This window comes from Melanotaenia boesemani, chromosome 7 (genome assembly GCF_017639745.1).
Source record: "Melanotaenia boesemani isolate fMelBoe1 chromosome 7, fMelBoe1.pri, whole genome shotgun sequence".
Classification (NCBI taxonomy): Eukaryota; Metazoa; Chordata; class Actinopteri; order Atheriniformes; family Melanotaeniidae; genus Melanotaenia; species Melanotaenia boesemani.
This window is the reverse complement of record NC_055688.1, coordinates 11,162,355-11,185,711: the sequence shown is the minus strand read 5'-3', so window position 1 is coordinate 11,185,711 and position 23,357 is coordinate 11,162,355. Positions and strand designations below refer to the sequence as shown.

The 23,357-nt window shown below is 38.3% G+C and overlaps 1 protein-coding gene across 1 annotated transcript in view; it reads left to right on the top strand.

Moving 5' to 3' along the window:
• LOC121642711 (polycomb group RING finger protein 3) overlaps positions 1-23,357 on the top strand; it is an 86,201-nt gene that overhangs the window by 61,950 nt on the left and 894 nt on the right. Inside the window, exons 7-10 of the mRNA XM_041989571.1 lie at positions 7,506-7,594; positions 12,626-12,763; positions 17,253-17,333; positions 18,344-23,357. The exon at positions 18,344-23,357 is cut by the window's right edge and continues 894 nt beyond it. Of these exons, the coding sequence (XP_041845505.1) occupies positions 7,506-7,594; positions 12,626-12,763; positions 17,253-17,333; positions 18,344-18,391 (356 nt within the window). The 3' untranslated portion in view covers positions 18,392-23,357. The remainder of the gene's footprint in view (positions 1-7,505; positions 7,595-12,625; positions 12,764-17,252; positions 17,334-18,343) is intronic.

Here is a 23,357-nt window from a genome sequence, read left to right as displayed (position 1 = left end):
TGGTAAGGCCTTAAATTGGGTTAACATCAGACTATTGTCGACTATTTGAACTCAGTACTTTCTGGGACTTTTTTTCTCTCCTTGGGGAAAAAATGAGCTCAGGAAGGAAAATTAGATTTTTATATTTTAGTTACTTGTTTTTAATTGTCTCATTTACTTAGTACTTATCTTAGTACTTCTGATGTCTTTGGTTTCCATGATGTCCACTGAGCTCAGGAACTTGGATGGAGAAACTACACTGTTTTTGATGATATGAACAACAGATTTATTGATGGGGGAAAAACTTCTTCAAATGGTAACTAAAGTAAATGAATAAGTCACACACTCCAATATGTCATTGGACTGTCTTAAGCTTTGATTACAGCAGCATTCGCTGTTGCACTGTTTCATTAAACTTAAGCCATGTCACAACATTTATTTCCATCCAGTGTTGCATTAATGTTTCTCCAAAATCTTGTTGTGCTGATGGGTCGGATGGGTTGGAGTCGGACCTCCAACACATCCCAAAGTTTTTCAGTAGGCTGAAAGTCTGGACTCTGTGGTGGCCAATCCATGTGTGAAAATGATTTCTTATGCTCCCCGAACCACTCTTTCACTATCAGAGCTTGACGAATCCTGGCTTCTCATCTTGGAATATGCCCGTGCTGGAATGGAATAGCCGACTCATTCAGGTGTCAGCTGACCTCATTCTTTGTGTTAATAATGTTGCTGAATCTAGACCTGACCACCTGGAGCAACCCCAGATCATAATACTGCCTCCACAGGCTTGTACAGTAGACACTAGGTATGATGGCGGCATCTCTTCTTACCCTGATGCTCTAATCACTCTGGAACTGGGTAAATCTGGACTCATCAGACCACATAACCTTCTTTTATTGCTGCAGAGTCCAATACTTAACTCCCGAGCAAATTGAAGGCTTTTTTTCTTATTAACCTAACTGAGAGGTGGTTTTCTTACAGCTACACAGCTGTTTAGTTCCAACCCCGTAGAGTTCCCTTTACATTGTTCATAGTAAAATGTTCTTACTTTCACCGTTAAACATGGCTGTGAGCTCCACTGGCGGTTTTTTTAACAGCTTGATTTCACCACAAGTTTCAGTGGTGAAGTTTTTTCCCAACCACTTTCTTTCTCATGGATGAAGGTTCCCTATTATCTCTCCAGTTTTTAACAATGTGATGGACAGTTTTAGTAGTCTCAGTAATCCCCTTGAATGTTTTCTTTGCTTAATGCCAATAATTTGGTCCCCCTGAAACAGATTAACATGTTTTCCATGACCACAGGAGGTCTTCCAGCATGACTGAAATGAGAAGCTACTCATTGCATCATCGGTTTTTTTTTTCTCTCCTCCAATACTTGCTCCAAAGTTTTGAAGACGCAGACAGCTTGACTTGTGGTTTTCTCTCTACTTGGCAGCCACACAAGGATTGAGCCAATCAGCTCAGTGCAAGCTGCTGCTGTGGTTTGATGGAGATCACAATCACATCTCGGACTCTGTTTGCTTTGCTTCCATGAAAGGTCACAGTCATGTATGTCAGTGTTGTTATCCCCTGCTGGGAGGCTATAGGTAGTTCAGGACAAAACTGTGGAAAATACAGTTTTACATGTGTCCAGAAAAACTGTGGCACTCTTCACCTCTTGCTATTCTCATCAGACTAAATAAAGAGTAAAGCTTGAACCTTTAATGAGTTGCATTAGAAGCACAACCGCATCTAACAGTGGAAGTCATTAAACAGTACAGATGAAGGAAATGTAGCCTGTCAGAATGAGCCTCCGGCCTGGTTATTGTGCACAGTGGCTTTTCAAAACTAGTTCCTTCCTGAGGGCTGGTGTGGATGTGTATCTGGAGGGCTGTCACATCAGCAGCCCTAATCGCACACTTAATCCCACTCTGTGATTTTGGAAATTAAGGCTCAAATGGAAGTGGAAGTGCTCCCCTGGCCTCGTCGTTTGAAGTCAGTTTTAAGCAAAGTGTGTAAACACAAACACACATACATGTTCATGCACAAAATATAAACAAACATACAAATCCTGGGCTGCGTTTTCCAGTAATTTGCAAAGAAGTGGAAACTGCCTTTTGGGTGAGTAGTGAGCTAAAAGTTGAAAGATTTTCCACTTTTATTGTCCCAGCAGTTTGACTCATAGCCAGGTTGTTCAGGAGAAACTGAAAGCTGGAGTGAAGTTGAGCTGATTAATGTTGTTTGGAGCTGGAGAAGAGTTGGTTGAAAGTCTCTTAAATGAAGATGTTTGACCATACATGAAATCACATATGTTTTAAAGCAAACCACCAGGAGCAACACCAGACTGTTTGCAGCCTATACACAGGCTCAAAAAACAGATCTGCTTTTAGTGTCTGCAAACAGCCACACTGCAGGACAGACCAAATCTGCTTCAGGTTTGGTTTTTCTCTAAATAAAAATGACCTCAGATGGTTGAGACTAAACTCAAACATGACTTATTCTATCCTTCACAACAATTATGTAAATGTTTTCTCCTATATGACTGTCACCTGCTAAACTAAAGAGGCAGAAGTCCTGCTTTAATTGGCTGATTCTTAAGTTGAAAGACAAGTAGAAAAGATCTGAAGCTTAAGCTGGAGATGACAAATAATCAAAAGGCTCAAATTTTAGTGAGTCGCTACAGAAGGCTTAAAGGGTGAATATTGGTATGAACCCAAGCTCAAAATGTCTGCGACAAATAAATGTGCACAAAAATGCATGCACATGTATGTGTTTCATTAAGAAGAAGTGATAAAAAAACAAGAAAAACTAGTAGGTAGGGAAGTAGCTTAATAAACTGCACAGGGGAAAAGCCACTACTTTTAAAACTTGCTTAAAGGTGATGGACATATATATCCTGGGTCAGGGTTTTGAAATCCAGCTTGGGCCCTTTACTGCTTGTCTTTCTCTTCTTGAATCTGTAAGCTGCTCCATTTATTTTCAGAGGCCTTAAAACTACTTTAAGCTTTAAAGATTACAAGTGATAGAGGTACCATTGGACCAGAAGCATATCTGTGTAACAGCATAGCTCACCAGTCTTTTATCCACATTCAAAGTGCAGCCAAATCTCCAAGTTCATCCAATAGTTTTAATGCTATTTAAAAACTATTAAAGTTAAACCTACCAAAAGTGAAGGCACCCATTTCACGAATGAGTGTAATGACGTTTGAATGGTTTTAATGAAAACTAGTAAAATATTTATACAGGTGGTCAATCATCTAATCAAAGTCATGAGAATGCAAGACGTTTGGTTTCTGAAATTTACAGGAAATGGTTAAAGTAGATGGGTTTATTTAATGCTGTACAGATCTGAAGTTGAGTGATTGTCAGAATTTGTATGTCGGTATTCATCATCACCCCTTTTTAATGCACTTGGCTTACTTGTTTACATCTGGTCCTCCTGCACCCTCCAATGCTCTCATTAGGTCCTCTTTCAGAGCAGCATCCCAGAGTCAACACATGAAAAAACAGAGATCACACTGATCTACCAGCAGCAGTGACCACGGTAACGGTTCCTCTACCAGAACATAAACCGTTTTACACTTAATTATTGGTTTGTTTACCCAGAATCCCTCATAGATAGATGCTGCAGCACCAGCTGGCTAAGGAAAATACATCTACATCTGCCACACACTTTTAAATCACTCTGAAGCCGTGTAATGGTGTTCTGGTGTCGATAGAGGGTTTGGGCTCTTTTTTTTTTTATTTTCAATTTTACTATAAATAAAACAATGAACTGTCTGCATCACAATTTGGGACAATAAGTGCACAAGAAAAGCACAAGTTAAGGCAAAATGACTTAAAAGTGCTTTTAAGGGGATATTTTGTGTATGACTTGTTAAGCTAAGACTATCAGTAAATAAAAGTAGGTTTTATTTCAGTTTAAGCAGCAATGCAGCACCGACTTTTACAGAAATTACAATAAAAATGAGATGAGGAAAATATTGAGTTAAAAAGGGAAGACTGGGTACAAAGCTCATTTGGACACGTTTCCTCAGGGAGAGCGTCCATACTTAAATACACAAACTCCCAGAATGAGTCAGCTGCCAGGCAGAGTAAACATGAGGTTATAATTGAGCAGGATATGTGGTTTCTGGGGGGCCTCCCGTACATTCTGTGGCCATGAAGGTGTTTGTGAAATATTTGTTTGTTTGTTCTTTGGCAGCACACGGTCGGCCTGTTATCCAATGGATAATAGATTACAAACGCAGAACGTGATGGCTAAATAAAGAACCTCCAAGTCTTTAGTCGAATCCTAAAATAGCTGTGCTGAAAAAATATGAGGTGATATCAATACAAAATTTTTTTTTTATTAATGTTGCCTTTTGACTTATTTGTAAAACATTTAAAGCCACCTCAAATACATCTGATACTGAACCAAAAACACATGGCATACACTGCATGGCATGTCACTGTAAGTAGTGACGACGTTAAAGTCTTGACTCTGTTAAGTCGACCTCTGTTCGGTTAACTTTTAAGTGCAAACACTGGCTTATTAAACACTGTTTGACACTAGCAAAACTACAACTCTGCTTCCCTCTGAACCCTACAAGCTCATTTCTCTAAATTACTTTCTTTCTTGAGCACTGAACATGAGAAGATGGATGGAAATGGGACAATGATGAGTTTGCAGGGAACCTTTTTCTCTTCCATGACATTAGAAACTCCCATTCTAACACTCAGATAGTTTACAGAAGCCTGAAAATGTTGTGCAAGCCTTCTGAATCTAAATTACCCCATAAATCATAAAACAGACAGATTTTCTATCTGAACGAGGAGAGACAAAAGGAAACTTTTAAGTGGCTGGGCTTTTAACTCCCCTGTCATCCTTTTCACTGATGCCATCACCTCAAACACAAACCAGGACTTCATGTCTGAGAGTCGCTCAGGGGTTGTTTGAAGGTTAGATGCGATAAGAGCGTGTCCCTCCTGAAAAGCAATAAGCTAGGCTGACTGGAGAGGATTGCCATAGAGACAGTGGAGCAAGCTCTGTAATACTCCCAGGAATTGGTAACAGTTGGCCCCGACAGAAAACAGTGACAGAGGGGTGAACACAATCACATCTGGAGTCTGAGCAGGAGTAAACCGTCCGCACACATTCACAGAGACACACACAAACAGAGTGTTATTACCTCCAACAAACCCAGGAAGAGCAGACTGAATGTCTTCGTTTCTAAAGGTTACAGAAAAGCAATACTCACATGTGCTGCAATTTTATCAGTGCAACACAATTTTGACTTTCATAACCAAGTTTCATATCAATACTACAGCAGCACAATATCACAGCCAACAAGAAAATCCATAAAAAGAATGTTAACTCTAACCTCAGCTGTCCTGAACGCATTTGGTGCTGAGATGTCTTACTTCTCTGTGTACATAAACAGAGTGTAAGCCATCATGACAAAACTCAAACACCAAGACTGGGTTTTAAGTGGTGAACGTGCCTGCAGTCGAGATAAATAATAGATGGATACAGCCAAAAACAGACTCGGAAGGAAAAAGTGAGATACAGTTGCAACATTTTACACACTTTTGACTGGTGGTTTATGCAATTAAAAGAAATAACTAATCCAAAAATCATAGAATACACATCAACAATCCACTGCATAAGCAAACACACTTAGATATTTAATAGACACTGGAAATAAACTTAAAATAGAAACAGAGATCAGGTGGCACACTTCCTGTCACACCTTAAAGGTGCAGTGTGTAACAAAACTGAACTTCAATGACAGAAAATTTTTTATCCTTAAAAACTGTTTCTATTAGTATCTAATCTTATTACTAAAATAATTATTACTCTTTTATTCTCTTAGAATTAACCATTTGTATCTACTTGTCGTGGGTCCACACAGCAGCTGCTATATTTGTGCCACCATTTTTACTACGGTGTCTCTGTTTGGACAAACTGCGGTACCGGCTTTGTTTGATAGGTGCTAGAGCACCGTTTGGGATAAGTAATACTTTAAAAGGCACATAGAAGAAGACAATACACACGTACACCATTTTGAAGTAGTTACCTGTAGTGAAGCCATCGCTGCACCTGAGAACACTAAATCCACTCTGGATGTAAACATGTTTATATGTGCAAGAATTTTGGTCACAGACAGCAACTGTCCATTTACAACTTTTTTTATTTGCCCCCATTCGTTCACAACTAGATTTAATTAGATGATAATGTATTGCTAGATGTCAGTCATTGTTTTCACACTGTACCTTTAAGAAGCATTTCAGAGGGCTGCACTTGTTTTAACATTCAAAAACATACTGAAAATTGCCTAAACGGAGACTTAAAGAGCTGTTACACAAAGTTGGGAGACAGAATGGTTTGAATGTTATGACACCAGTGTTAATCCAAAAAAGGGAGTGGAAACAGTCTTTGAAATATTACATCAGATTGTAAAGCAAATTTTGTGGAGTGGTGTTTAGATAACTTGTTTATTTGAGTGAAAATGCAGCTAATTTACTAATCTGGTTTTTCTAATATTTGAGGTTTATGACATAAACTCTTTACGGTAGCAGGTGCTGGTGCCCTGGCCAGTTCAGATCCAGTTCAACTTCAGGAACTTCTAGGGAACCAGTTTGTTTTTCCAGAGCTACACAAGTATCACAGAGCCACATCATTTTGCTTCCAGTTGAGGAGCAGAGTGCAGAGATGGTTTATCCACACAGATCAGTGTTGGTCACGTTTTCTCTGCAAACTGATGTCTTAGTATTACCAGTCTGCTTAATGTAAAGCTATATGCTGGGACCAGAGGTGTTTCCAGATATAAAAGCTGTTGCAAACTAGTTATTTAATTAGGATCTATAAGGTGATGTTAGCAGACTATGTTTAGAAATTCAGTTCATCCTTACATAAGTGGCTCTTTCTAGTTTTTCTGGTCCAGAGCCCAGTCCGTCAGTGGTGGAAATAGAAGGAACTGGTTTTATATCCAGTACTGGCTCTGAACCAACACTGGAACCACTCTGGTGAAAAGAAAATATATTATTAAACAGTACCTTACCACACTGAACACATCATCAGTAGCACAGATTGTAAAAAATGCACTTTATTCAGATCTCTGTTTACATTTTCTTGAAGAAAGAAAAAGATCAACTAGACAAGCTCAGTTAGAAGCTCCTCTTGGCTAATCAAAATGAAGAATAACTGTCGTGTTAAAGTGTGTTTCTTCTTTCTACCTGTCTTTAAGACATGCTCTGACAGCAGGCACATCGTATAAAAGATGCTTTGGCACCATCAGACATGCAGTTGCTTTATAAATGGACATCTGCAGGTGGTTTTACGCTCTAGCAGGCACAGGTGGTTTAGAAACAACAGACCTGTTTCCTTGACATATTTTAATTACAACCAGGACGCCATGGATGTCATCTATGCTCAGACCTCAAAACCTAACTGAGCAATGGGAAACTAAGTTGACTGCAGCAAAAACACATGCACGGCAGTGATGCACAATGTCTTCTTATGCTTGTAAATTTTAAACGTTTTCTGGCTTTGGTTTCCCAAACAGGCGATGCCAAATCAGAGGACACGGCCAATAAGGAGGCAGGAGAGGAGAAACCAGAGGAGGACAACGACTATCACCGTAGTGACGAGCAGGTAAGCCTCCCTTCCCTGATGGAAAACAATTTATCCCTCTTTTCTTTCCACCGGGGCTGGGGTCTTCAACAAATACAACCACTCTTTAGTAAAATGAAAGAAGAGCTTTGAGATAACTTAATCCTCACACACTGCTGTCAACAGTTTTTAATTTAAACTACATTTTGGTGAAGAAATAGTTTCTATGAAAACTGTTGACAGCAAGGTGAGTGGATTATTCACACAAAAACAGGGAGACTGGTTGCGAAAAGAGACGTTGAATATTTTACATCTCCTTTTACTGCTGCAGTGACAGATGTATAAGAGACTATTTGCATAGCTATGTAACTAAAGGTATGATAATTAATGTCAATTATATAGTTTTCAATGAGATAGTGAGGATTGGTCTGTCTTTTGCTTCAGAGATTGGAAGCAAATTGGGAAAATAATTAAGGATTACAAAGTGCTCTGTCAGGGACAAAAGCACAAAGGGATGAAACTAGTGTTTGTGATAATTGTTGGTACAATAACCTTAAAAGCTTGAGCCTAAATTAATGCTTTTATAAAATTTCCCCCCTTGTGGTTTTCCAAGCTGTTTTACAATTACTGGCTTCTTTTGTTGTTGGAGCTGTTTGATGTCTTCGTACAGACGGTACGGCTCCAAATTGCTGCTATCTACCAGTCACATTTCCATTTCCACAAAGTGTAATATTCTAGCTCATCCCTAAGTTCTGCAATGCGACTGATACAAGAGAGAGATGGAAGATGATGTTGTTGCTGGACAGACAGTTTAATCTACTGGCTCAAATTTATGGTTTGTGCTTCGTATTAGCAGAAAATGAGATTCACAGCTCATAAAAAAATAAATAAAAAAAGCCAGCCACCTTCACAGAACCACTTCTTTGCAGGGAAAGTAGGCTGGCACGATGTGGGTGAAGATCCTGCCCTTTTATAATTTCAGCAGCGGTGCAGAATGCACGCAGAATAGTTAATGCTTCAGTCTGAATGCAGCAATGTCAAATGTCACAGAGAGAGGTGGAGGGGGAGAGAACAGAGAAGAATGAGATGACTTCTAAAAGAGGGAGAAATTGCAGGATTGAGAGGGAAAAATAGCTGCTGATGGTAACAAGTCACCAGGCGGAGTGATGAGGCGATCGTAAAATTGCAGGATGTGGAGGGAATTACATGTGAGGTGATTGAAAAGGTGAAGCTCATCAGAACAGGAAGGAGGGAAAATGCTGGAGGTGGGAGGATGATGGAAGGGAGATGGTAATGAAATAAGATGGGCAGAAGTTGCCCATTTTTTGAGTTTATAGTTGAAAAGGGAAACAATACCTACAATTAAAAAGCAGTTTAATGCACAATGTGTAAAAACATTAATTTAGATTATAAAACATTGTTGTTGGAGTCATATCATCACTTCTTTTATAAAAGAAGTTTGTGGAGGGGCTCTCGGCTTACACATATTAATCTTTTTGCTGCTCACTATCATTGCCTTATATATTTTAATGACACCCCAAAATCTTCTTTAATGCAGTAAATATTTGTTAGTTAAGAGTTTAAGCTACATATATCATTGCCTCAGGATCTTTTAATATTTTAACATTTAACTTAGACTATCTCCCTAAAAATGAGGTGAGTTTTTCTCCAATTCACTGTGTTTTGAGGGCAGCTAAAAGGAATAAATATTTGCTCAAAAACAAAAACATCCTTTACTTGGCATTTGGAGTTAGTTTATTCCAATTTTCATCAAACCGTACGACAGCAAAGAGACACTTTGAGGCGACTTAATGGTATATAATTCATTCAGAGGCCAGAAGTTGGAGCAGAGGATGTGTTGATAAAAGGCAAACAATAGTAGAAAAGCAGGAGACGCCTAAAGAGATAACTATTAAAACTTAAAAGATGCATTTTTGTTCAAAGAAAGGCAAGATAAAAGATGCTGTAGCCATTGAAGAAAGTGCAGAAGAATGATACTGTCTCCCTCCCCTTCCCCATTACTCTGATGTGAGAGTCGGCAGGCGGATCTGCACGCGTGGCCGATTTCCAGAACACTTCCATGTTGCCTTGTGGACAACCTTTCATTTCAGAGTGTAACCATTGGGGGGGGGGGGATTATGAAGTCTGTGGATGGGGTCACCTTCTTTTGATAACATCTCTGTGGGGAGGGAACTTGATGCAACATTCATTTAAAAAACCACACGCACTGTTTGCATGTTGGCAGCTGATTTCTGCACAATTCTGCTTTAAACACAAGTCCTTGATGTGCTGTTGAAAACTTGATTCTGGTCATTTGATTGATCCAAAGAACTCTAACCACAGCTGGTAAAAAAGATTCCAACTCACCTAACATGTCTCTGGTAATTCACTTATTAATATTTTCCCAACATATATATTATTATATATATATATATATATATATATATATATATATATATATGTATCAACAAAAATCCCAACAATCTAGTCCAGCTGAACCGTATTCGGTTGAAGTCTGATGTGACAGGTTGATATCACGAGAAAGTTGTGGTGTAAATCACAACTTTAATCATCATTCTACCAATTCAGTGGATAATTATTCTGACATTAAATATTAAATAAATAAATAAATAAATGCTTATTGTTAGAGAATAAATAATAATAAATGTTAGAGAATAAATAATAAATAAAGAATTTTTGGGGTTAACGTGGAAGAGAAACTGCAACACGACACCATAACCATGCGCTCGAGTGCGAGAGCACATTTACCAGCGTCAGCTGCGCCGACCCTACCGAGTGCCGACGCTGCACTAGTAATAAATCCAGCTTAAGACCGTGTGGTCTGATTGTGTTTTATATCATCGTTATCTAGAGAAAAATGTAGAAATGTATGTTCAAACAACCGCTACAGTCCCAGTAATGCAGTTTCAGTAGAGGAAAATGTCAAGAACTCTCCTGGATTTGGGTTTTAGGCAAATGTTTCCAGAATGAGTAGGAGTTGAAAAGAAACATTCTGCTTTGGAGAAACCAGAGAAAGTGGCTTTGCTCTTGGCTATGAACTGAATTCTACAAGTCTGACGCTCAAAACTCACACAGTCAAACTTTTCTTGCAGAAAAAAATTTAAGAACACTGCAGATAGAAATGTTGCATCAGACCTCTGTAAGGATGCAGGGCTCAGTTATGAGCCTGAAGCTCTCACTGCATGACGCAAAAAGCACACACGAGATTTTCTTGATGTGTCTCACTATTGCATTACTACTTCTGTGTGTTTAGCTGTAGCAGCCCTCCTCGGCTCCACTGGCTTGTCATTAATGTACTATAATGTAATGAAACTGCTGCGGCCTGCTGTGGAGCCACCGCTGAGTCCAGATCACCGGTACTGCTTTTATTCCACATTATGATCCTCTCTCATTGCCTCCGCCACTGGAAAAGGAAAATATTACCATATTAGGCATTGCTTATTGAAGGTCGGGCTGTGCAGTGATGTGGTGCCAGTGTGTATTTAAGCACAGGGAGAAATTCCAAGTTTAAACGGAAATCAGGGTAATGTTGGTTCATCCTGTCTCTGCAGAGAATGAGAAGTGACAGAGGAACACCCATACATAAAGAAATACTGTTTTGTCCCTTGATATTTGAAGGGCAGAGACCCAGTAGCGGTAATGCATTATGGCTCCTGCAACCATTGACTGCCAAAAACACCTACCGCATCACTTCTGGGAGAAAACAAGCGCAGCAGCCAATGGTGGTGAAATTGAGTCACATGAAAGAAGCCAAAGCAACAAACAACCAACATCGGTTCAGTGAGATGTGCTGTAAAAGCAAAGTAACAGCTTCTACATCAAATTCTGGGCCTCACGTTTAGGTTCTTATGTAGGAGCTGAGTTTAATACTGTTTTCTGTTCTACAGCCCCTTTCACATGCGCGCTCCGTTCCTTTAACATGAGTTCAAACATAAATTAATGCCCTGGTTAATGTTCTGCATCGTCAGTTTTATAAGTTTTGATTTAATTAAATGAACCCATCACTGATTTAGTCTGGACCACAGTCAGATGAAGTAAGACATGCAAACATAGGTCATATTTGTGTTGATGTTCTCCATGGCACATTTTTTGTGACTGTACAGCACATCAGCTGTGTTTAATCAGTGTTTAATCGGAGTGCTGTTATGGTGACATGTCAAACTGGCATAATTAGCAATTAGTCATTAGTTATTAGCCTTAATATAGACATATAATGCTTTTCCTTTTAGGTCTCAAACCACTTCCTTTAGGTGCCCCCATTTTTTTCAGTCTAACAGCTATTACAAAATATAATTAAGCAATGTTCGCCATTTTTACTGTTCAGCACTAAAATCAGCCTCTTGACAGGCCTATGCATAAAATGCTATTAGATAAAATAAAAATTCTAAAATGTGTGAAGAGATAAACTTCCAAAAACTTTATGAAAACTGTAAACAAAGAAATACAAAAACAATATTTGTGACATTCTCTTAAAACAGCATCAGCTCTTCTGTTTTTTTTTTTTGTTTTTTTTTGAGGTGTTTCAAATAGCTCTGTGAATTTAATTTCCAATCACACAGTGTTAGATCTCAGAAAATCTGTGAAGAAATTGTGAATTTCTGCTGCTTTTATACTCTTCCCCACAACTGTTACGTCATTAAATAGTAGGTGGCACCACTTTCCCTTCAGACCTGCAGAAGAACAAGTAGGTGCAGTTGAATAGGAGATGGTGACGCCATTTAAAGAGCACAATTTAAACCTCAAATGAAGGAAAACAAGCTGAGTAAAATTAACTTGATGGAAAGCCTGTTGAATACAAAGACGATTTTAAAGGTTTCTGCCTGTCTGTGAATTTTTCTCCAGCACTGTGAGATTTTTATCTTTAGGTTTTACCAATAAAAACAGGACAGTTCATCATGTTAATACAAAGTAGGTCCCACAATGTCGAGATCAGAGCTCTGTCACTGACTGGTTATGATAATTCTTCAAGAATTCAGCAATGAGAAACCTAATGTCACCACCATATATAAATGTTTTTGATCATTATGAATCTTGTGTGTGTCCTCCCAACAGGTCAGCATTTGCTTGGAGTGCAACAGCAGCAAACTTCGGGGCCTGAAACGGAAGTGGATCCGCTGTTCAGCACAAGCAACGGTCCTCCATCTGAAGAAGTTCATCGCCAAAAAGCTTAACCTGACATCGTTTAATGAGGTACCTACAGCGACACGCTCCAACACCCTGCACAGCAGCACCAGCAGAACACCTTCACTTTGTAAAAGTAGTTTTAGTGTAAAATTGAGACAGAGGGAGCTAATTCAGGAGGAAAAATGTTCATGGTGACAGTTTTGAGAACAAACGATCCAGACAAATTTCTTTTCAAACCAAAACTCTGACATCTTTGGGTGGTTTCAGCCTGAAAGTTTACTTAATTGCATAAAATTACTCAAAGGTCACATTTTTACATTTTCCTGCTCTGACTCATATACAGTCTTTGTGTTTGTTATGTTTAGCATGAAAACAAGCCCTTATGATATCTAATTGTTCCATATATTGTCTCCACCACCTCGTTCTGAGCAGCAGGAGGGAGAGTGGGCGATAATTTGACAGATGGATTTTTAGATGGCTGTGAAAAATAATCACTGTGGCCTTCTTTTCATCTATTTTTCTATTTTCTCTGTATCGTTTTATTTTTTTTTTGGCTGTCACACAGATAAGTGGGAAGGCTCCATCATATCATCGGCCTCCATAACACGGTGGCGAGGCGGACGCTTCCTCCCCGCTAGCTATTGTTGTGCTATTTTCTGACTATGAAAAGATGTTTGAAGCGATTCTGCTTTCAGCGCAGAGCCAAACGCGGAGCTTCACAACACACTGCTTTGTTGGGAGAACAGCACACCACTTAGTCAACGCTAATGTTTGCAAACCCACTATCATGGTCATGCCACACAACTGATTGTTTGTGCAGGAAGTGTATTCATTAATAATTCAGAGAGAAGAGATGCCCAAAAAGAGTGCCACAAACTTTAAAATAAATCTTCTGAGATTAATGCAGCTGATACTTGGGGGGTGGCACACAAACTGACCTGCTTCAGTTTATCAATATCTTCACTTAGAAAATTCATCGTATTTAGAAAATTTAAGCTGATTACAATTCCGTGCTGCAATAAACTAAAAAAGAGAAACATATTTACACCCATGTTGCATCATTCTTTCTTTGAAAAGACCTTGAAATCATTCAAGAACCAATGATCTTAAATTTTGCTGCTTTTCAGAGGAATCTGTGTCCATTCTTGCTTGAATACAAGATGTCAGCTGTCCAAAGTGGTGGTTTTTGTCTAAGATGTGGACTGCAGGCTGGCCAGTCAAACCCACACACACACACACACCCTGTGTATGCAGAGACACTGCTGGAAGTCTTGCAGAATGAGCTCTGGCATCATCCTGCTGAAATAACTACAGATCACCTGGGAAAAGCCATCACTACCTTGATGGTTGCATATATAGCTCCCAAACTTGCACCACTGCTGTAATGCTACTTTCACACTTATAAAGTGATCCATGTGATGGACACTGATGCTCCCTCATACCATCACAGGTGCTGGCTTTTGCAGCTTTCTCTGATAAAGAGAAATGATGAACTTTTATCATCTTTCACATGTAGAAGCAGACATCAGTTTTTTCCCCCAAAAGCAGCCAAAATGTGGACTCATCTAACCACAGAGCATGTATCCACTGTCTTTTGAGTCCATCAGAGAGGAGCTGGTGTGCAGCGAATTGTGTTCTTTAAGCAGAAGGTTTATTTATGACTTCCTGCTTGTGTACACTTTCAGGTTACATTTCTGGATACAGTAGTAATGTAGTTTATCAACGTCCTCCAGAGTCCATATATTGATGTTGGTGGCATGACATACTTTTCTAGCGCTGCTATCTGAGGGCTCAAAGATCATGACCATCCAGTAATGGTTTCTATCTGCGGCATACACATACAGTATTTTCTGGACTGTAAGGCTATGTTCAGACTGCATGGCATAATGCTCAATTCAGATTGTTTTTTTTTGGGAAATCCAATTTTTTTTGACAGTCCATTCACATTTCCAATTAAATGCAACTTGTATGTGATCTCCTGTATGAACCTTATGTGCGCCAAAAGTGTCCCTCATGTGTAGAAGACACGATGACGTAACAGTGAGCGTGCGAGTGACGTCTTCGTGTTTGCGGAAGTAAACATGGACGGTAACAGCGGAGTGTATGCTGCGATTTTAAAGTTGTTGTCCAACCGTAGCCAGCACATTTTCAATGGCATCGTTTTAAGTAGGAGATTACAAAAGAGGAGAGCCAGATTTTTGGCCATGGCATTTTGTGGAGCAGTGGCAACGTCTGTACAGAAAAACATGTTGGTATGGAGTCGCAGCCAGGAGTGGAGGGAGAATGATGTGAGTGCCTTTACAGATAAGATTTTAAAAACAGTCGTATTAATCTGACCTGGCCTTTCAGACTGAAGTCACATGGCTAAAGATCGGACACGTATCGGATTTAGGACCACATATCCAAGTAGCCCTGTTTGCATTTGAAAAAAATCGGATCTGTGTCATTCAGACTGTTATGAAAAGATCAGATACAGTTCGCATAGGGGCAAAAAAAATCTGATTTGGGTCACTTCAGCCTGCAGTGTGAACCTAGCCTAGTAGCATCAGTCGTAAAATCTGACATGAAGCGAGAGAGAGAGAAAAAAAAAAAGCAGCAAATATAAGTCACACTGGACTATCACATTTATCTAGAAATTTATTTCACAAAATCCAAGACCAAGAACAAACATTTAATCTGGAAAGGCAAGTATTTCAACTACACAATAGCACACTGCTATTAAACTGCGAAGGAGAACTAGTCTCCTTATTACACTTAATAAACAGCTAATTGACGTCCTAAGAAAGTACAAAAATTTATACATCACATTTGGCATTTAAAGACACCGACACTGTGTGCAGCCCCGCCCTGCCACCGTCAAAGTTTCACGTTAATATAAAATAACCAGCTCAAGTGTTCATTGCAGATAAAGACAAGTTAGGCTTGTTAACATAACAAGCCAGAGTCCTACAAGCATGTTACCAGTAAGCAAGTTCACCAAGCTCCCGATCTCATTCCACATCACTGAATCCATTGAATTTTCATCTTAATGCCGTTTTTGAACAACTCTGCAAAGTGCTGTTCGATTACCGTTTTTGAATAGGATTTTCTTCTGGGGGGCATTTTGTTTGTGTTCAGTCTTTCGCGTTTGTCTTTAAGTGAATGTTTTAGTTATTTTTTTCATTGTTATAGGAGCAGCAAATACAGTGGTTATCACAAGCCTAGAGCGGCTTCTCGCGGCTGTAGATGGTAATATTTAGTCCTTGGTTCATGTCAGTCAGTATGAATTAACATTTAAAAACATGTTAAATTATGTATATAAGTCACACCTGACTATAAGTCACAAGATCAACCAATGTGACCTATAGTCCGCAAGATGGTAATTCTTTTCCCAATAATCTGTTCCAGTGTTGCTGAAAGACCAAACTTCTTATACAATCTATACAAATTATCTTTTGATAAAAATCAAAGCCTTTGGTTGATGCCCCTCTTATATATTTATTTATTTTTTAAAAATATTTCATATCCTTTTAAATTATAATTGGCTTTCTCTTTTGTCAAATCTTTTTTGTTTATTGTTTGGCAAACATTTACTGTGAGCTTTATACATTAATTTCAAAATGCTGTAGTCAACGAGATCACTTAATTTCAATAGTTGCAATTTAATAAATAATGGACTAGATGGATCTCTTTATCTACTTCGATTAATGATTCTTATTGTTTTTTTCTGTAAAATGAAAACTGGATTGATGTATGTTTTAAATGTAGTTCCCATATTTCAACACAATATGCCAGATATGGAACAATCATAGAATTATATAATAAATATAGAGCATTATTGTTCAATGAGTCCTCTATGTAACACAGTAATTATTTTTGCTATTTTTGTTTTTATTATTACTATTAATATGCAACTTCCATGAAATATTTTCATCAATATTAACACCCAAAAGTTCACTTCTCTTACTCTTCTTTAAAAGCATTGTTAAAAAATTAAACATTAAATGGTTTAGAATGAGCATTTCCTCAAATCTGTAAAAGTTCCTGACAGTTTAGTGGAACTTTAGGTTATTTCTTCGCTGAGCATGTTTCATTTTGACACAAATTCCCTTTCTGACCTTCATTACAAACTCATTTCTGCAATGGACCAAGTCTCAGACCTGAGCTCTTCCATCTCTGTCAGTGAGGAAATGTCTGGTGGGAGCCAGCAGGTGGCGCTGCGACAGTGTTCTTGCCCAGCCTTCGCTCTCCCTCCTCCTCTGCCTCACCGTATTGACTGGCAGATGTGAGGTGCTGCTCAACAGAATATCAATGCTAATTCACGGGGGGGGAGGTAGATACTTTGAGCTGGTCTCGTGTTCAATATTGAACTTCTTTGCGCAGCAGCCAGAGGCCTCTTCATGTCCAAATAAGCCTCTTAGGAAGCAGGGTGGTCTGAATAGAGGGAAAAATGAGAGTACAGAGAGTACAGAGTATGGCTGGGTAGGTTTTCCTTCTTCATTACTCCTCAGATGCAGAAACAAGCAGATGAACATCTCAAGTGTTATTGAGTAATTTTGCATCTTTTCTTTTACAGCTGGACATTTTATGCAACGAGGAAATCTTGGGAAAGGACCACACTTTGAAATTTGTTGTTGTGACGAGATGGAGATTTAAGGTAACTGATGCTTCAAAAAGTCAAACACTGGCATTGATCTGCTTCTGGTTGGTTTTAAGGTTTATGCATGATGCATTGAAACACTGACTTCTTCTGCTGCATGCCTCAAAGTCCTGAAAATAATTCATACAAATCTCTTTTATCAAAGTTAAATCATATACAGAACTCACTATGACTTTTTTTTATTGAGATGTATTAAAGCGATTTAAATATTTTTTCTTAAATTAAAAATTGGGTTTTTCACTTTGTTAATGTTTTCTTTTTCTCCTACATTAAAAATATAAAACAAATAAAATAGTTGGGGTTTTATAAGTCACAAACCTTTTAAACAATTTCTTTAATATAATAGTTACATTTAAAAATGAAGGGTTATTTGTGGGAAAACTTTAAATGTGTACTACTGATCAAGAGACAGGAGTTCTTGGTGGGTTTTTATCAGATAAATTTTGACAAATTCCTTCCTTCAGACATACATGGCAACATGTCAGTATGATGTTATTTTGTTTAAAGATTCGTAAAATGCTTCGCATCCAAAATTAAAAATCCTCTCTTTGCTTTGTCAACGTCATGTTTTCTGTCAGCAGCGTCCAAACTTTTTGCTGCTGTTGGACAGTAGTCTCTATAGTACTTATATCCTTGTCTTCCCTGCTGGGGGAAAAAAACTACAATTTTTTACTGAAGACCTTTTGTTTAATAAGGTCACATTTTGCAGCTATATTGAGCCAGTTTTCTTACCGATATATTGTGAGACACTACCTTGCAGCTTCGATGGACATACACCACCTGGGTTTACAGAGTAGTTTTCACAGAGGGTGTTACAGTCCGGTTTCAAAAGTTGGCACAGCTCATTTTCTCCATAGATGGTAAATTTCACATAAAGTTTTTCAAGCTGACTGCAAAAAATAGCAATAATGCAGCAAATTCATTTACCTAAATACTAAAGATATTGCCTTTACAGTTGTCCTAGTCCATGAGCTAAAAAAAAGATTTTTTTTTTGTTTCCTTTTCAGAAATCCCCTCTCCTGCTCCATTACAGACCCAAGATGGACCTGCTGTAGCTACAATGGACCCCGTGGTTGTTTTATTATTATTTTGTTGGCCCAGTGGCCAGACTGTGCCGAAACTTTTTTTATTTATGCAAAGACGATCAAGCCAACACCAAGCAAAACACCCGACGGTAAAAGTCAACAAAAGCCAGCAAATCAACATCTGACAGGACAAAAACTGGCCTCCAGCACAGAAACTGCAACACTGGTGTGTTTTTAGGAATTAAAACAACCTTTTTTTTTTTCGTCCGCTACATCCTACATATGTGAACAAAGAGAGAAAAAAAAAAAAAAATGGAGAGAAAGCATATATTTATACTTTTTGTACAGAAGAGACACATGAACCAAGACACTACTGGTGCTCTGTTTACAAGCAAACAAGATGTCGGGAATCATGTGACCGTCTTTTTGAGCTTCATGCAGACTTCATCCTCCTCAGATGGTGGCTGACAGAAGAGGAAGGTTTTTTTTTTATATATATATATATATATATATATATATATATATATATACATGAAAAGGCGTCTTTTCACAATTCACTCAACATGTCTTGGGAGCACAGAAAGTATATGGAAAAGTTATACAACAGGCATCAATTTTAAGGTGTTATTGAATTGTCTAGATCTTTTTTTTTATTATTTCATTCTGTCTAATTTGATAATGGATTCCTGATGATTGTCAATTGTGAATAGGCTAATTTTTTTGTGTAGTAATTTATGTTCTATATACCAATATTGTACATAAAATGTCATAGAGATTGAAGAGAGACTTTAGACTGTTAAAAGAGTGGATCCCTAAAGTGCTATCTATATGTTGGGCAATAAGTGTCCACAGCTCATAAATTAGGATTTTTAAAGACAAGACTCACTATCAAAATATATAAAAGCATCTTTTTATGTTGTCTGATTAAGACACAAAACAGCTCTATCAAATCCTTCTTAGTTTATGTGTGTGGGGAGTCTCATGTTTCCATTCCTCTGATATGAGAATTCAGCTCAGAGAAGGAAGAGAAAGCATCCAAACTAAGAAACTGTCCTCACGTCCACGCTCCTCATCTCACGGAGAACATTAACTTTAATTCTTTTTTTATTTTCAAAAATCAACAACTTTGCCCATTAATGCCTGTAAGATGTAAAATATATTCCCCCTTTGGGCAGAGGAGTTGTTATTTTTCATTGATTTGTATTTTTTTTTTTAAATCTCAATCCTCTCACCATGCAGTCCGTCCTCTTGTTTCAGCAGCAGTGGACAGTTTTTCTGCCGCTGTCACACCAGAATTTTCCTTTCAGCCACATTTCTACGAATTTTACTGCAAAACTACCAAAGCTGCAATTGGAAGAATTTTTGTAAAAGTAAAGATTAAAAACACACCAATCTCACTCATCTTAACCGCTGTAGTCTTATCACATTTATCCAGATTCAGTTTGAAGGACTGGATTCATCTCCCCAGAGCCGAACATCCTTCGTACGAAACACCACCGACGGGCGTGTTTGATAAACTGATGTTGCATTGTTGCATTTCTGGGACAAATTTCAGTTTCGTCTCACTGCCAGCTGGAGATGCAAAAAACGTTTCAGTGTTTTGAGGCATTTCTGAAAGTTAGAGATAATTTTTATCACAAAAATCAGTATGAAAATTGGACTTTTGTAGAATGTTCAATATTAACTTTGCAAAAGACTTTTTGAAAAACAAAATACAGTCAGGTTTAGCAGTAAGCATTTTTGAACATTTTGATAATGGAATTTAGAAAAATGACCACCGTTTGGTTGTTTGGTGCTTATAAATGTCTGTTTTAATCTTGAGGTTAGTTCCTCAGCAACATGCTGTTGAATAGTTTGAGACAGCAAACTAACAAAAGGTCTTTCTCTGTTTGTTAAATATCCTGAACGTTCTGTAACGTTACCACAACTGGATCCTGAACCCTGTCAGACCTCATGCAGTATTACCTCACTGCAACTCAACTCTGCACTGCATCAGGCCACAGCAAGTGTTTCTGTCTGTGTGTTCTATGTCTGAGATATGAAAAGTCTGGAAAAATGTTGGACATCGAACCAAATCACATGTGTAAACAAAACCATTTCAACCAAACTCCAAGCGGTTCCACTTCACTACTTACAGTAAGTCTTACAACCCTCAATTCATCTAAACAATCTGTTCATTGTTTTTGGTTTTTTTAGTGGTTGACTAATTGGGAAATATGAAGTGAGAAAAAAAAAAGTTAAAGACCAAATTTCTGATTTCAAATTGAATGTCTGGTTAAAAATCAGATCCTAAACTCAAGAATGGTTTGGCATCCTTTTTGCCATTTTTAAGAGTATAATTTGGATCTGCACCAAATTTAATGAGATTTTTTGTGCCCACCTTACCAAGATTTATGAAATTCTCAAATGGCATCAAGCTCAACCAATAACAAGGTACACCTTTTTGGTTGAGCTTAGGCGGTTTAATATTTTCTCCATATTTAAATGTTTCAACCATTTTTTTTAAAAATGAAAATATCATTTTTACTTTTTTTTTTTAAGACTGAAGTAACAAAATGAATAATAAAAATATTAAAACCAAAAACAATGGGCATCACCATCCTCTCAGCTCATTAAAGGGCATTGTGTTGGTGAAAATACCTGCAAATGCTACTTGCTGTGACATATTATGTATTATGTATTTGGTGTTTTGAAGGCTTATACACATTATTTAACAAAAAACATGAATATGGTGCTTTTAATATCGGCATTTCAGCAACCTGGTTTGTACTTTTGAGTTTTAGCTGTTGTTGCAGTTATTTTACAGCTGATATTTTATAACTTTCTGCCTGTCCACAGATCTTTGTTCCTTCCAAACTAAGTCCTTGCTCAGTTTCAGTGTTGTCACCTCCTGCTTCTGTAAATGTCCAGCTTATGTTTATGAGGAAATCTCTTTACTGTGCATCAGCTTTTTCTTCAGGCGATTAAGCTGTAAAACACCCAACATGGTGCTGCTGTGATTTATGACAAACAAAAACTTGTATCACACACACATTTCTGTATGATGCTTAACACTGAATGGACCATTTGGTGCTGTTTAGTAATGAAACAGGTCACATCTGTGTGGTTTCTCTTAAGCCAATTCTCATCTTTGGAAAGAAATTATTTTGATTGTGGCACAATGTGTGAAGATGATCAAATGTCCCCCTGAAGTGTCAGCTTTGTCTTGAACCTTTAACTTGGGTTAGGCAAATGTGTTGGATTAAGATCACAACAGTGTAAAGAAAGACAAACAACCTGCAGGTCCTTCTTGTTTAAAAATACTCTTAATGGTGACAAAAAGAGGCAAATGAGGACATTTATGTTTGATGTAGAGCTTTTCTGTCACCATCAGAATGAAAGTAAAACTTTTTTTTTTTTTTTAACACAGCTTTCTGTTTTTCTTGGTAGTCAAACAGTGCGGTACATGCAAATGTACCAAAAAACTGGTTAAAAAAAATCTGAATTCAAACTACATGAAAAAACCGGACAAAGTCGTCATGTGTTTTTGTAGTACTGCGATCAATGTGAGGAACCTGATGAAAGACGTGGGGGGTCTTTGGCCACAGTGACTGTCAGTCGTTGTCTCTGCTGCTGGTGCTTTTTTTTTTAATGGTGCTAACAATTCCTCATTTCAGACTTTTTAAAACAGAGATTCAGTTGCAGACAGAGAGGCACTCTGAGAAAATCCTCCTGTCGCCTTTTTCCACAGGTCTTTGCTCCCTACCTGTGTGTACAGATAAAGAAGGTGCTCCCCCACCCCCTCCCGTCTTTTATTGATTTGTTAGTTTTGCCCACTAGCTTAGACTTGCTCTGGAAAGCAAACTGAGGGAATTTTAAACAAGTCATGGACTGTGACGAGGCTGATGCTGTGAAAAATAAAAGAAAAGTGGTGAGAAATTGGGTGTGCTAGCACCAATTTCATGCCTCAAACAGAAATCACACTTATCACAGGCTTCTTTGTTGAGATGTATACACCTCTCAGTCAGATTGAGACTTGCTTCAATCTCTTGCTGATAATTGACTCTGCAAGACTTTTTAAAATACCATCCAGTTGATTTTGTTTTTATCCTGGATGTTCTCTTGAGACTTGTGGGAGAACTGACTATACCACAATGTGTGTGGATACGGCTGGTTTTATCTTTCACCTCAGATTCACTTGAACAGATCAGTGTTCACTTTTATATTTTTTACAAAAAAAAAACAAAAAAACAAAAAACGGGACCAACATTAAGTCGTCATTGCCAATATGCTTGACAGCTGGGCAAAGAGGCTTACAGGAGGCCTCACTGCCTCTCTGCAGATATGAGATTTAAAAGGTCTGCTGCATGGAGTGAGGCCATGATCTGTCAAAGCTCCATCTTCCGAGGTGGTTTTCCAGCATCTTTTGGACTGTCACTATGAGCAGATTTTAGCTCACTCTCACACCACGATGTGAGACAATATATTTTGGCTGCTTTGTGCAGTTCCAGAAGTGCAACATGTCTCACAAGTCTGCTCATTCATTTCAAGGCTCGCATCCATTTTTGGCTGCAGAATCATTCCTGGCAACTTAAAATGGCTTTTGTGTGTTTACTTCACTGTATTAAACGTCCACACTGGGAGTGTAGAAGCTCTTTGGTGTCCAGCTGACTTTTCCTCCCTCAGTTTATAAGTTCTCTGTAAAGCTGAGTAATCTTACCAGCCAGCATTTTGTGCAGCAGAGAGGGAGACCACGAGGGTCACTCAGATGGCAACAAGGACTAAAAAACACTCCTAAAAATACAGATCTTGTTTGGCTGTTATGCTGCAGGCTTTGAAAAGTGCTGCGGTCCACTGCACTGAATCCCATCGCTGTGGGTGAGGCTGTCTACAGAGCAGACTACTGCTCAAATTATGGATTGTTTTACCACTTGAGGATCGTCATTGTTGCTTTTACAAATTCAAGTTTCAGTCAAGTTTCAGTGACTGAATGATGGATCGACACTGCCGGTTTTAG